The sequence below is a fragment of the Haliotis cracherodii genome, unplaced genomic scaffold (genome assembly GCF_022045235.1).
Source record: "Haliotis cracherodii isolate W230 unplaced genomic scaffold, xgHalCrac1.p SCAF_4, whole genome shotgun sequence".
NCBI classification, from domain to species: Eukaryota; Metazoa; Mollusca; class Gastropoda; order Lepetellida; family Haliotidae; genus Haliotis; species Haliotis cracherodii.
The window spans coordinates 407891-423822 of record NW_027266297.1 but is presented as its reverse complement, the minus strand read 5'-3'; the positions used below and the strand labels follow the sequence as shown (position 1 = coordinate 423822).

The 15932-nt window shown below is 39.3% G+C and overlaps 1 protein-coding gene across 2 annotated transcripts in view; it reads left to right on the top strand.

The window, feature by feature from the left end:
* The first annotated feature begins 179 nt into the window (after positions 1-179).
* Positions 180-15932, top strand: part of LOC139478770 (ATPase family AAA domain-containing protein 2-like) — a 58255-nt gene continuing 42502 nt past the window's right edge. Inside the window, exons 1-4 of one of the 2 annotated variants that reach the window (XM_071261385.1) lie at positions 180-219; positions 11994-12115; positions 12848-12891; positions 13902-14233. In XM_071261385.1, coding sequence (XP_071117486.1) covers positions 211-219; positions 11994-12115; positions 12848-12891; positions 13902-14233 — 507 coding nt within the window. In that variant the 5' untranslated portion in view covers positions 180-210. Of the gene's footprint in view, positions 220-396; positions 560-11993; positions 12116-12847; positions 12892-13901; positions 14234-15932 lie in introns of those variants that run through there. The other variant, XM_071261384.1, reaches the window with a different exon arrangement.

Genomic DNA, 15932 nt, shown 5'->3' with positions numbered 1-15932 from the left:
AAGAAACATAATGCAGAATATATTTGTCCTACTTATGCAAATTGGTGACATGCAATTTTATCAATATCACTTCTGAGAGCAATAAAATACATTGTTTTTTAATGTAATGCACTAGCTGTTCAGTCCCCAGAAAATTTTTCCGCAATAATTTTTCGAACAGACTTCCCGCCATCACCTAAGACTATTTGCAGCATCATAATCGTCACCCTCATGCAGATGGTACGTAGAGTGATTTGTTCTACAAGACGAATTTAATATTAACATTTAATATCTAACAACCGTCACACCATCAGAGTTATGCAAATGTCATTAATAAGGAATTTATTCATTGTCAAGGACACGTTTTTGTGTACTATTTGACCTCGCGCTTTGTCGATTGACAGGGCGTTACGCGGTTTTGCAAGATGGAGTCCAGTGAATGAGCTGAACAGAAATTTTGTGAAATATGGTGCGAACACGACATCACCCTGGAGAGTACAAGGATAATGGCGACTCTCCGGTTGACTTTTTGTGTTTGGAAAGCAAAGCCGGTCGAAGAACACAAAAAACATCGAGAGATGTAAGTTAAAACCGAGTTGTGAATCGCGCAAACCCAACGGTTATTTCCTCACCCAACCGTCAAAGGAAAATTCTAACAAATGTTTATGTTGTTCCAAATACCATTACTTGATGGAAATGATGCACCAACATTAATGATCATTTAGAGGTTTATTGATGGGTTATTTGAATTTGACGCAATTTGTGTATGAAGAGGGATAAAATCCACAGGGAATCCGGTGGTACCTAAGTGCAAGTTCAGTTTCATCTCCGTGTATACTTTGTTGAGCATGTAACAAAACATTATTGCACTGTCGTAATAACTGCCCGTTGGTTAATGACACCCGAGCGACAAATATAGAAGCAGGTGTGTCCATACTCTTTGTTTGTTATAACTATTGTTATATAATGCAATGGCGTTTTCGAGGTAATCGTAAGTTAATCCCAAGTTTGATACTGTTACAGACTTAATTTGGTGTTTGTAAATAAATGATAAGTCAGAAGGTAAATATCTGGTGACACCGTAAAACGTGTCTGATTCAACAATGTACACAGACACAGTTGATAGATGTCTGCATTTCTATGCACAGTCACTGATCATTGGGGGGATTGGTGCTGTCTTTTCTCAGTGAAAAGAGGCAACTACAATCCAATATCTATATAGACCGTAGGCTAGACATGTGATATGAATATGGGAGCTCACAGTATAGAATAATGATTAACCGGTTATGGTCATACCCTTCAGATTGCTACAGCTGTTGAACAGTGTTTTGAACTCACTATATTTGTTCCATGAAATGGAAGGGGGATATTGGGATGGGTGCTGTCATTCAGTCCATAACATTTCATTTCCTGAGCTCAACTTGGAAAGAGTTTAATATTTAATTGTGAAACTTTGCATATGTATCAATCACAAGCTGAACTGGTGCCTTTTCGTGTATGGTAATTCTAGAAAAAAAGCTTTTAGGTTTCCTTGTTTTATTTTATGTATGTTGTGTCTGCAGTGGGAACAAGTTTTCTCAGAAACTGCCAGAGCTCGACATAACTTTTTTGAGCAATTGAGTTTTTACTCTAGGGTTTCTATTTTAACGGGGTCATTACATTTTCCATTGGGTAACCAATATTTATTCACTCATCAATTTATTGATCACTCTATTGGGTTTTCCCCCAAATTAGTGAACATTTTAAGATTAAAAAATAATAATAATATAATGTTTTAGATGTATATATAACTGTTCTAAATATATAGGCTTGACTCGGATAGTAAATTAGCTCATAATTGTGTTTTGGAAATCAGCTCCATTGTACGCATGCTGAAAAAGCTTCATTGGGTATATATACCCTGCTGTATATACACATGCTGTTTATATAAATTTGAGTTTTTCATTTAATACATGCGTTTCTGTACGCAAGTTAATTGAAAGTAATTTGGTTTTTAATATTTTTGGGAAGTATTTTGCGCAAATACGCAGCTTATCTGTAACTCTGAACTACTGAAATTACATGCACTTTGCAGGATTATCTAAGACATATTTATCAAAACTGAGTTCAAAAATTGGTGCTATGAATATAAGTGATGTAGTAGCAAGTCATTATTACATGATGTCAACTTTCAGTCATTAAGTGACCTTGACCTTAATGTAAACATAGCCCATGTGGCTGCCTATCTTTAGAATACAGTACCACAAAATTTTCAAACACATGACAATACCCTATGACGTAAATTGTAGTATTTTGTTGCCATTCACACCCGTGGAACTATGCCCTATGACGTCAGTGGTCATTGAGTGTGCATAAGCGCCTCCCAGTGATCTATCATCTCTGTACGCAATGTCATGGAATATGCCCTGTGATGTTGAGAGTTTTGAATATTTGTTTACTAAATATACACCGGCACGTTTTATAGCAAGTGCTAGTTTATGAAAGCACTTTTATTTTCAATATCTTTTTTATTTTGTCTTTTTTTGTAATTCACTCGGCTAAAATGATTATAAATGGGAACTAATATACATATATTATTTTTTCGGTTTATTAATTTTCATTATTATGCACAAGAAGGCAGTTTATTAGGTACATTATATTGGCGCTGAACACATCCAAATGTAGCTGGTGTTGGGGTAGGTACCTGTTTAGTGGCTATTATAGATTCTATAGCAGCTCCTAATATTCTTCAAGCAAAAAACGTTGAGTACAAAGGATGAAACGATTAAATGTCAAATATTTTGGCTACTGGAAACTGTCCTGGAACATTCACACAAGCCACTTTCACACTCTACATTTATTCAGTACTGATTCAAAAGCGAACTCACCCTTGTGTCGTCACTAGCCATGCTCATGCCTCCCTTTTTCCTTACGATGATCCAGACCGCCTCCATGGTCTAGTGGTAGATCGTCTGCCCGGAGAGCGTAAGGTCCGTGGTTTGATCCCCGGCCGTGTCATAACAAAAGACGTTAAAAGATGATACTTGTTGTTACCCTGTCTGGCGCTCGGCATTAAGGGGGTGAAACAATAACTTGTCGGCTTGGAGTCAGTATGCTGTGTCTGAGTGGGGTATTCATGTTCAACAGCGGCATGGTATCTCAGTGAGCTAGCACTATAAATCAACATCAGTCCGGACTTGTACAAGCAGCCACACAAACACACACACACGTACATGCACTTCGCTATATAAGTGCAATAATCTTGTTGTGGTACTGTATTCTGTATTCTAAAGGTGCTGCCATGTGGCTTATCAGTAAAGTGGGACTAACATATAACAACACCCAGTGTATTAGGGCTGAGATGATACACCAACTGTGAGATCCGATATATATTACATTACCTTCCTCACGATCTGAAACATATTACAATACTTGCATGTGCTCCGCTCGTCACTCCGAAGACTCGGGTTTGATTCCTGACATGGGTACAATATGTGAAGCCCATTTCTGGTGTCCCCTGCCGTGATATTGGTGGATTATTGCTAAAAGCAGCATAAAACCATACTCACTCACTCACTTTTCTGTGGTGTGTAAGCCATCTATTTGTTAGACAGGATGGCCAAATACCTGGCACACTGATGATTTACAGTTGGCAGTGTCGAGTATGGTGCAATGGTTGAAAATATTTACATTTTCACAACTAATTAGTAATTCTTTAACAATTATTAAGGCAGACATTTAAGGTAACAAGAAATATTTTTTTACTCTTTACTTAGTGTGTGACTCTGATCGATACTTGTATCAAGAAGTAAACAAATCACGATGCATCGTCTGTCCCACTGCTACGATGTATTCTCTTTGACTTGCGTTCCTGTATTTCTTTGAAGATCTATATCAACAGGCAACATATCACACATAAATGAACTCTTCTTCAGTGAATAATGCATGAAAATAGATGCTAGGCCACGATTATTGGTAATTACTAATTAGACATGTATATCGTCAAGAGTTTATGCGACATGTCACACACTTGTGGCGGCAAACAGATACAAATCAGAAGTCCCATGAAACGGCCATTCACACAGACTTTTGTAAAAGAAGTCTTCTCACTGGCCAGAAGACGCCCAATGGACTATATTGAATACCAAATGAAAACTATCAATACCCAATGTGAATGATAACATTTGAGTAAAGACTCAATAGTGAACAAATTATCTGGAACCTTGATACAAGATAAACACAAATTGATTGTCAAGAATATCTCGTAGAAATAATGGCGTATGTCTATACACATATTATGACGTATATACATGAAATGTCTCAACACATGAGGTAAGCATTAATATCTTAATGCCTTAATGGTATTGTTTCATGTTTCACAATAATGATAATAAGTATCAAGTGTAATTGAAATAACTACTGGGACATTCATGTGCAGTTAACTAGTGACTGTCTTCTGTGGTTCTATGCAGAAAGTCAAGTTTTCATGTTTTATTTTGTAACCCAATACCGTCTCCTCAGACATTATTAAGATTGATAGGTGTCCTTTCTACTGTGGCCATCTGTCTTACTATATTTAGGGAATAATCACCTAGACCCATCACATTACCATGAAATCTGCTGGATTCTGTACAATTCTATAGATAAAAAAATGCCTTATCAAGAAAACTGGTTTCACTGTTGGTGGCTACTCACGGGCAGGCATCATTGGTCAAATCCAGCTCATTTCGGGCTAGTGGTTTATGTAAAATAGCCAGATTTTGGAAGTATCATGGAAGTATCAGAAACTAGTCCCTCTGGATGTTCGCTATTCTTGGACTAACCAGGATTCACCTCGACCTTCTCATAGGCTGACACTCGGCCACAAGTCAGAAGCAAATGTCAGTAAATATTCCTAAATTGGAATAACAAATTTCCTAATTCACGTTATGCAACGATAACTAATGTTATGACTTTGATGTGGCGATTTGTGTTTCAATGACCAATGTTCTTAGCAGATAGAATAGTCAGTTCACAAAACAAGCAAGACTGTAGGCTGTAAGTTTATTTATCTTTTCAACATGCTTGTTTGTCAGTTGCATGTACATGATATCAGAGTTCAGTTCATGTTCTATAGAGTTTGCAGTTGAAGTAACGCTTGTGTTAGATAGACTGGAAATTATAGCAAGGTATAATGCTATTTTAGTATAAATTTACATTGTTATACTTTCACAATATTATGTATCGAACTTCACCAATAAAGATACATTTTTGACAAAGTCTACATTTTTGAAATACTAGAGAATTGAACCATGTCACAGTCAGCTCATATAACCAAGATTTCTATAAATAAGCTTTTATGGTTAACTAATAAGTTTGAAAAGCCCTCAAAACAAATGTGTTGTATTAATCTAGTTTTACTCCTGGTGCAAGGTGAGTGAGTTCTGATAACTTTTGACTGCAGCAAACTTCTAAAGCCAGTGAAAATAAAGACTATATAACATGACAGAATTCTACAGAAAGTGCTGCTGATAAGTTAATTGTGTTAGACACAATATCAGAGCTTCAGATAAGCTGCGTATCTACGTGAAATACGCAGAAATGCAGAAATACGCAGTAAAATATAATCCAAGCGTATCAAATACGCAACGAACATTACGGATACGCTACAAAAATAAAATTTGTGCGTATCATCAAAATATTGTGAAGTAACCCTGCATATTCAATTAGCAAATCAGCAACTTATTTTGAAAACAGGCATTCGGTCAACCTGCCAAACTCCACGATGACAGTCACATCATGATCATTTGCCATCACACTTTCGTGTGGAAGTATCGTGGTATTTTTGAGTCCTATAAAGCTCTCAAACCCACACGACACCAGTTTGCAGGGACTAGATGAATAGTGTTTTTAAATATTTAACTTAAATACCCACGTGTAAAAGTGTAAAAAATTGTGGGTAACAGAAATTTGAATACGCAGATAGAATTACTGATACCCAATGATTTTAAAAGGCATGGGTAAAATACCCACAACACCTAAAGCTTATCTGGAGCTCTGCAATATGCTTCCAGAACTCAGCCATATTCCAACTATATGACAGCGGTCTATAAATAATCGAATCTGGATCAGATAATCCAGTGATTGAAATCATGAGCATCGCTCTACGCATTTGAGATACGATAACATGCCTCAACCAAGTCAGCGAGTCTGACCATCTGATCCCTATAGTCACCTAACAAGCATGGGTTGCTGAAGACCAATTCTAAACCGGAATCTTCGTGGGCCGCCAGTAATGTTATTCCTACCATTTGTAGACCATCTGCTCTTCCAAATAAATACAACCTATATGATTTGCAGGCGACATACTTCTAGAATAAAACATACCTCATCTCAGAAGTTTTCCCCTTGTAACCACTATAACCTGCTTAAAACTTGACAACAAATCAACGCTATGTGTTACTGGGTTAACCATAGCAATTCTCGGACAATCTTACAAGAACACATGAAAACCAAATAGATATACCATATTTATCTTTTTGTCTGTAACAACCAATTTAAGCAAAATAACTATTTTCTCCCCAATTGCCTACAAATGGCACTCGGTTAGGAGTCCTGGATAAGCCCATGCCAACAGACTAGGGGCCCTGCTATTTAGTAAATATAACTGCGCCGAGACAAACATCAACAGGGCTGTCAATGGATTACATAAGCTCCAGCACTATGGGACATGTGGAAGTCTCCTCCACCATAAATAAACAAATCCCTATCAATGTTATGAGGCATTTTGCAGGTGCAATAGTCATATGACATGGGGTGTAAATACCCGACCTATATTATGTCTGCTTGTGGCTGGGACACCTACCCCTCACACTTGGAATCGTATCCTCCTTGGTGTGATTATCCTTAAGCTTCGCCCTGTCCTGACGTCCGCTCCCACACTGATTGTACCGCTCTCATCGGGATCAACGCTTTGATCGTCTTCGTCATGAAGAGCCTCAACGTCCCTCTCCTTCCTGTAGATGTTTGTCTCTGTTGGTCGCTCCTGTGGTTCGCCATTCACTGAGCCCCACTTGTGATGCTGCCTTCATCCACACAGCCGCTACCAACCTCATGGGACCATCTAGACCAGGCTAACGATCCATCGCCAAACCTATAATGGTTCCTGCAGGAAGTGACCTCAGCCCCCTAGAATTGTCCAGGGCTACGGTGGTGCCCCATCTTACTAATTCAACTTTTGCTCTTGCTCCAGCACAGAACGTTACTCTTAGCTAGCTGTTCCTACCGAAGGGAAGCAATGTCGACACCCCTCTCCTCGGGGTAACATCATCATCGATGTCAAGGCACATGTTTTATCCATAAATGATGTCAGCAATGTTGCCAGCTCTCCGAGACGGATTTATAACCTGTCTTCGCTATTGTGAAGCGGTCGGTTGATCAGTGTTTTAAGCCTTCATTGAAGAATTCTGTACTATCATAAACCAAGAAACCTTACCGGGCAGGCTTTTTTTTTTAAAGACCATGTCATCAACCATCTCTTCCCTATCAATGAAGGTATCGCTCCCAGCCTACAGCAATTCGTTGGCGTCACCGGGACTGCTCCTGCTCCTACGACTCCCAACTCGCAGCGCCCAGATTTCCTGTCTTCATCTGGTATACCAACGAAAAGGCTCCACCAAGTCAATGTCCCTGTTGTCCCTGATGCTTGATTTCCGGATTGATTGATTTTTAACCATTCAGATCATATTAACCATAGCACATTCCCGGGATCCACAATGTCTCTGCTGACTCCCTTTCCTGACCAGAATAATTGTCACACATGGGATGGTGCCTCCAGGATCAATGCTCACCACCCAAGGTTTGTCTCACCCAACCCTGATCCACTGGCATGGGACCACGCCGCTCTGGCCATCTCGTGTGAGAACTTTACCCCCTACACTTTTTTCCCCGAGTAGCCAAGACCATCACGGAGGCTCACTGTTCCTCTACTAAGACCCTCTACGACCACAAGTAGAAGGCGTTTGAGGCCTATTGTCTCGCTTGTGATATCTCCACTACCACCTTTTTTTTTCTGCTACAGATCACTGATTATCTCCATCATTTAAGATCTACGTGAAAGCTTTAGGCATCTACTTTGGTCGCTTATGTTTCTGCGATCAACTCCGTCATTGCTGTTACCAAGGGATTGAAGGTTTCTACTGTTGCTGAACTCCAGCCCCTTATCCGGATCCTACAAGTTGGCGGACTATTCCTCCTGTTTTCCAACCTCCCACCTGTGATCTTAACATCATCCTTCTGGCTCCGCTTGATCATCCTATGGGTGTTTCCACCTTTGCTGTATGGCCTCCACCTGTTATGTCTAATTCTAAAGTTCTGAGCTTCTGCCATGGACCTTCATAGCAACTGTTCTCTCTCTGCCATAAAGGAATGGCGTTATTGGATGTCAGACACAGTCTTTGCTTCCCACTACCTCGGTGACATCTTCGTCACTGACGTCCAGGGCTTACATCAATTTGGTCCCTTGGTCCTTGCACAGCAGCTGATGATTGCACACTAGTGCAGATAAGTGATGCGTGTTCCTGCTCCTGCTCTCTCGTACTATGCTTGTGTATATACAGTATAAATCTTGGAACTTTAGCACCTGTGCTTATTGTTCTTTGAATGTTCGGGTTCCCAAAACGAGTACCCAGTTGGAGTGGCAATTCACTTGTCTGTAGAGGCAAGATGGTCTTCTGTCTTGTACATCTTTGTTGACGGGTATTGGTTCGAAGATCTTCTTGCTGATGTTGTCAATCTTCCACTTCTCTCATCCTGGCTCGCTTTCTTTCACTCAGGTGTGTCTGATAGCCTTGACGAAGCGCGAAAAGAGATGCCGAGTTTGTGCATGCTGTTGTTCTTGGGAGATAGTGGTGTGCCCGTCTGTAGAATCAATTGGCTGGAGTCCCATTCCAGATTTATGATAAGTCATATACTGTATTGATTGCTCTTTAGAACCCGTTTCCCCGTGTTCCCTCCCAGTTGTAGTCGCAAGAGCTAGGGTATCTGCTCCCACCTTCCAACCGTAGGATGAATGCATAGTGAGGGATAGGATAAGTTTTTAAATTTGGAAATTTTCCTATGAATTGTATATTTATATACTTGTCCTATCTGACACGCTCTATACCCACCAGAACATGGATGAATGCATAGTGAGGGATAGGATAAGTTTTTAAATTTGGAAATTTTTCTATGAATTGTATATTTATATTCTTCAATACTTGTCCTATCTGACACGCTCTATACCCACCAGAACATCCCCGCATTGCAGTTTCTGGGATAGATAAACATGTGGTCAGGTTGTGTAGGGTCGCTGTGCACAGGATCATGTACATGGTCCAGTTGTTGAATGGTAACCATGCTGTTGCTGGGATGTGTTTCGGTGAATTGTTTATTAGAAGCTGTAAACTTTGTTCAAGCGCGTTTCCACATAAGATCGAAGAGGAAAGAGATGATAAGTGTGACATATTTTCTTGAGTATAGTGCGCACCCATGTATAATGCGCACCCCCCTCTAGCGGGTTCAATATTTGGGGAAAAAAAGAAATTTGAATATTATGCGCAGAAAAAATTTACACCGTAGCCTTTCAGCGAAGTGCGGCAAACGAACGGGTGCTGAGAAACTTTGTCAGTACAAATTCGAAATTTGAGATAAATAATCACCAGACATGTTTATTTACCGTATAAATAGTATTTATTGTTCTGCTAGGCATTGTGTTATATCTAGGGATTAAGATTACCTTGTGTATTTTCTTGTAAACTAAGCCGGAAACAGCAATCAGCTGTACACATGTTTTCTTGGAATCGACACACCCAATGATATAACTTTATAGGATTTTTAATGCAAGGATCGGCAACAATTGTATCTGAAACTATTTTTTTCTATCAGGAATGATATATTCCATTATTTTCTTAATTATATGCAGCCTTTACTAAACATATTTCAAATAATAATAACCCTAAGCTAAGCAGCATATCGCTATTCCCGGGTATTATTTTTTATATGGAACCAGTCTGACCAGTCACTGTCAAGGCTTACGTGCACGTGATCGTGAGAATTTCATGTTGACATAGAATCGTCAAACAAAAACAAATATGACTTTTAAGTCAAAGTAAGTCATTTATGATATATGTATCCATTCTCTGTCAACTAAAGTTCGTTTCAAGGCGTCAATAGCGGTATTCTGACCGTGGTTGCTGTTAATAACGGTGAGTTGTGCGATCTTCCGATCGCTTCACACACGATTTCGCCGAAATTAATAAAAACAATATTATAAGGAATTTTGAATAAAATTAATGAAATAAGTTACAAACATAAGTCCAGATATACAAAGAACACTTTTTATAGTCAGACAGTGTAATTACATGATTATTTTGCGTACTTCAGTATGGATTTGTTGACATGGTATTTCCGTTGTTTCGTGCTCACCGTAATGTCTTTCCATGGGGGGAAAAAACATCCAAACTCATAATTCGTGTATAATGCGCACCCCCTTCAACACAGCTGTGTTTTTTTCGAAAAAAAGTGCGCACTATACTCAAGAAAATACAGTATATAAATATACAATGAACAGGAAAATTAGCTATTTTGTCATTTCCATGTGTTGGCTAGTATGGTTTGGGGACAATTTTGGTGGTACATCCTCACTTCTTACATTTATTATCGTGTAATAAGGTGAGCTTCTGTACCTCTGTGACTGTGGTGGTTTATGCTCAACACAGAATGGTGTCAGTGGTGTTGCATGTCATTAAGTCTGTCATTGTTTGGTGCACTTCAATACATGATGAAACATGACACATACTGTATAATTAGCGGCTGTGTTGATGCAAAACTACGGACACATCCTTTTTATCATTAGGTCTGGAAAATGTTTATTTTCGTACTTTGGTCACATTTCATATATGCTACTGTGCTCTTATTTTTGTGTAACAATCTGTTTCGGAAACATGATGTGAAACTGTCAGTCAGTACTTTGTTGTGTTTTATACAATACTGAAAGTTATTTCTTTGAATAATGAATCCTTATGCCATGAATAAGTAATTAGTGTTTTGAAAGTGAGTTTAGTTGAGTTTCTGGAATTATTCGACCTAAAGTCAAGGTCATATATATATTGTTTATGAAGTTTATTTAAGAACATGATGTCGAATCAGAAGAGTTCTAGTCTTTATGAAATAAATAATTTATTTCTACTAATAAGAAACTATAACATATCAGAGTCAGATCCTTGGGATAGCTTGGATACCCAGCAAGCTATGCTGGTCTTCCGGGCAACTGCATAGATGGGGTAGTTGGTCTCACTGACTTAGTTGATTGTGTAACACATCGTTCGCTGATGGTGTGGGACGTTGCTCATTTTAAGTATCTATCATTGCTTTGTCTGGTCCAGACTCAGTTTTTCAAAACGGGGATATAGTGATCAGCATGTCCATCTGTGTGTCCATCTGTGTGTCCATCAGCCGTCAGTTTTCTGTTTCCAGAGCAGAACTCCTAAACTGTTAAGTTTTCTTGTGGAACATGCTATACAGATCAGTCTTGTGGTTAACTGGTGCCTTTCGTTGATTTGGGATTTATGTTTATTTATTTTTTTCATGACAACAACATGGACTCAAAACGAGGTTAGTGCTCATTTCCAGAGAGCAGAACACCAAAAACCTCTGAATATTTGTAAATGAAACTTGCTATGCAGATCACTAGTGTTGAACTGGTGCCTTTTGATGATTTTGGATGTTGAAAAATACTGAACAGCCTTATGTGTTTCTTCACTGAACCGAACATATCCAAAGGCAATAAACCAAAAGTGGGGTATAAGTAGCCCAACTCCATGTCTGAATTGCACCAGACTGGGGGATAGGTCATCTCCTGATGATTCTTGTTTATAGAATGATGTCATATAGATGGAATATTGTTCAATAATGACTTTGTGTTTTTCTTACCAAGTGTTATCTTTTGAAGATTTTGAATCATTTCCAAAAAGGAATTTGACCTTTTTCTACCATTGTAACCCTGAGTTTTGTTGTAGGACTACAACAGTGATGACAGCGGAGTAGTTCACAACTCTCGCAGCGCTGGAAGAGGGAAGCAGACATCGGAGCATGATCAGACGTCCTTCCAGTCCAGGCTCCGGCCAAAGATACGATCGAGGTAGACATGAATTTAGAATGACTTGATTTGATGGCATGATTGACTAGTAATACGAAAGATTGAAAAAAATTTCAGTAAGTACTATGTGTTACATTGGGTCCAGAAATCTGAAGATTTCAAAGTGAACCAATATTATTAGATGTCAGCATCTTGTCTGGGGATGGTGGGTCAGAATAAGTCCCAAGTATTTCAAGCTTGGTGCAGAGCAAATTTCCTGCTATGAGTAGCAATCACTAGTTAACCTTGAGCAGCACACTCCAATATATACATGCCCTTGTCATAATGCTGGAATATTGCCAATTGTGGATTACAACAGTTAACAAACAGAGAAACAAGTCTAATCTTTGTAAATCATGAAAATAAAGCAAGTATATTTTTATTGTCGCAAGTTACTTTGTTGATGTACAACTGTTTTTCTCTCTAAAGAATGCTAAATTTATAAATCTTTTAAAGTTATCATGAGTCGTTGATTCATTGATAGAGGAGAAACATATGTTAGGACCCAAGAAAGGTATTCTATACAGTGGTTGAAATTTTGAACACTGACACATTTGATACAGATTGTTTAGTTCAAACTCAGTGATCTACATGGACCCAATGGCACACATGCCATTGATCATCTTGAAGGCGATGTTAAACCCCATTTGACGACACCTCACTTCCAAACTAAATCTTGCAAGTTGTCAAGCATTTCTGTCTTCATGTATAATACTTGTTGCTTGTTTGTTACAGTGGGGCATACTTCATTGGAGAAGGAATGTCAAGTGATGAAGAAGGTTGGTTTAAATGTTTTCTTGATGTCTATATGGATGAAACAAAGTTATTGTAGTTATCATATAACAAATATTATATTTGGGGTAACACTTTCTTAGTCAAGTACAGATTCTAGTACATTTTTTTTTGGTTGAGTCCCATCCGGGAGACCCGTGAAGATACCGGGGTAGAATAGGTCTTCAGAAACCCATGCTTCCTGTAAAAGGCGACTATGCTTGTCGTAAAAGGCGACTAACGGGATCGGGTGGTCAGGCTCGCTGACTTGGTTGATGCATGTCATCGATCCCAATTGCGTGGCTCGATGCTCATGATATTAAATTAATCACTGGATTGTCTGGTCCAGACTCGATTATTTACAGACCACCGTCATATAGCTGGTATATTGCTGAGTGCGGCGTTAAACAACAAACCAACCAACCAACCAACCCATCCGGGATTTGCACATTGTATTGTATTGTATTATTGTATTGTATTGTATTGTATTGTATTGTATTGTATTGTATTGTATTGTATTGTATTGTATTGTTAGTGGTATCTTTTTAATGTTGTTGTCAGTAGAACACGGATATGTTGTGAGGTTTAGTTCTAACTCATGAAAATTCACATAAATAAAATTTATAATGTGTTGATAGGGTATTTTATGCAGATTATGTCATAGGGACCCATGGGTGTAAGAGTAAATCTGCAGTAGTGACCTTGATCTTGTGATCATGGGTTTGAATCTCAGACCCTGATTATGATCCTTGGCCTGTCGGCACCGCTCCTGTTGCCAGTTTCTAGGACCTGCCTAACTTTGAGCTCTTCTCCCACATCAAGTTGATCTGTGATGAGTACATGGAAGACCCGTTAGTGATCAAGCTTGGGTAAACTGGGAGCTGGGGGTGCTGCTATGTCCTACTCACAGACTTGCAACCCTGCTCACTCTGATTTGTAGTTGATTGTGTTTGTAATGGTAGTCTGCATTCAAAGCTGGTTGCTGTTATTTGTTCAGAATTTCCCTGTGTCTCTACAGATTCCCCATCCCGAGGTCGGCGAGTTGGGCGCCCCAGTAAGCCAAGGAGGAAACGAAATTCTAGTGGTGGTCGTAGAGACAGCAAAGCAAGCACAGACAACTCTCCTATCACAATAGAGGGACATGATGGTGATGAGGATGAACCTGGGTATGATCATGATGATGATGGTGGGCGGCGACGCAGCACACGGCAGAAGAAGAATACATTTGATACACTGAACCAGAATTTCTTGGATAAGGCCGTTGTAAGTGCGAAAGATAATGACAATGAGGATGGGAGAGGGAAGAAGAGGAGGAAAGCAAACTTTATGAAACCAACTGAAAAGGAAGAGGTATGGTATATATATGTATTTCAAAATTCAGGGGAATCCTGCTGACAGTGCTTTTACTATGAATGAATTCATTTTATACCTGTTATGAACCTGTAAAAAGCATTATCATACCTCCATGTCAGAATGGTGAGATCTGATTGGACCAAGTGATCTTGATAAAATACTATGTAACCTGCATTGGAGGGGAATAATCCCTTACACCCCGCTTCAAAGCAAAAAGCAGCACGCTTTTTCCGAGCCAATGGGTGTCACGTGACATAGTCCCAGCTAATCTCAGCTCAATCAAGCAGCTGTTTCCTATCAATTTGGAATTTATTTGAATTATTTTACATTGTCATATGAAAACATGTCAGTAAGATAAATTTGTTGTCGCAAGATCAATCGGGATAGATGGGGTTTTATGCTTGCCTCGTTAGATTTTATACCACTTGTCTCCGGCTCATGGTATAAAAGCGTACGTGTGACGCATAAAACCCCATGTACCCCTCGTGATCCTTGTAATATAGACTTAGCTTTAACTCCCATACTTTAACATCGATGTATGTCAGGTGTAGGGTGACTCGGTGACTTGTTAAACCAGTTCCCCAGATTGGATTATTACCCAATTGTGATTTATTATCTTAAAAATTAGGAATAAAAATTGTAGAAGGCAAACATATTTTTTTCCCCTAATATTTTATTTTTTCTAAGGTAATGATCACTTTATCATGTGTTATCTTTACATTTTTTACTTATCCTGCATTACTCCTTAATGCATATTACTGCTTGTTCTTGACAGAGAAAAGAGCTGTGTGAAGGTCTTTGCTTGAAGAAGTTGTTCCAACTAGCTGAGAGGCCCGCCCATCACGCAGCTCCCACGTTACCAAAGGAAGTGACGTCACGGATCCTCACATTACTCTTGTCACTTGCTGAGAGAAGACCTATTTTTGATCTGAAGCATAAACTTGTTCAAACCCTTACGTGTTTTGCTTCTTGAGTTCATGTTCATTGTGCTTGTATTGTGCACACGGTTTGTATCTGGTGAAACATTGTATGTCTTAACATGTGCATAACTTTTGTACACCTGCTGGCGTTTCTTAAGAAAGAAAACAATGGTAAACCCAGGTGTGTTGTTGTTACAAGTAGCCATCTTGAATATTTTACGTGGCCAGTTATTAACTGGCTTGCGTTCTATATTCTTCTTGCTTTGTACCCCACCATTGGCTTACCCTTGCAAGTATTTTGTCTTCATTTTGTATGTTGTCTTACGTTTGTCGTAATAATTGTTTCATAAACCCACACAGTGGGATAAACAAATTATAGCATACATAATCAGGCAGGGACGCAATGTGATTTTACCCTACGGCCCAGACGCCTATGATGGATGCCCCTCTCCCCCAGTACATCCAGTACTTGAGAGCCATGCAACAGACGCCGACGTCTATTGCCCCAGCGCCTATACAGACGCCTCTACAAGCGCTGTCCACAGAGCCTCTACTAGCGCCTATACAGATAGTGAACGATTGGAGAAAGCGAAACATACTCTCAAAGATTTCCCTACCTATGGCGTCTGGTAGATATTATCTGCACCACAGTTGACGATCACAACCCCATGACCAATTCGGCATTCAACAGATTTTTCATATGCTCCCGGGTACCCAACTGGGTCATCATTCACAACATCAGACCAGTCGTCACTCTTGTCATGGGGAACAACTTG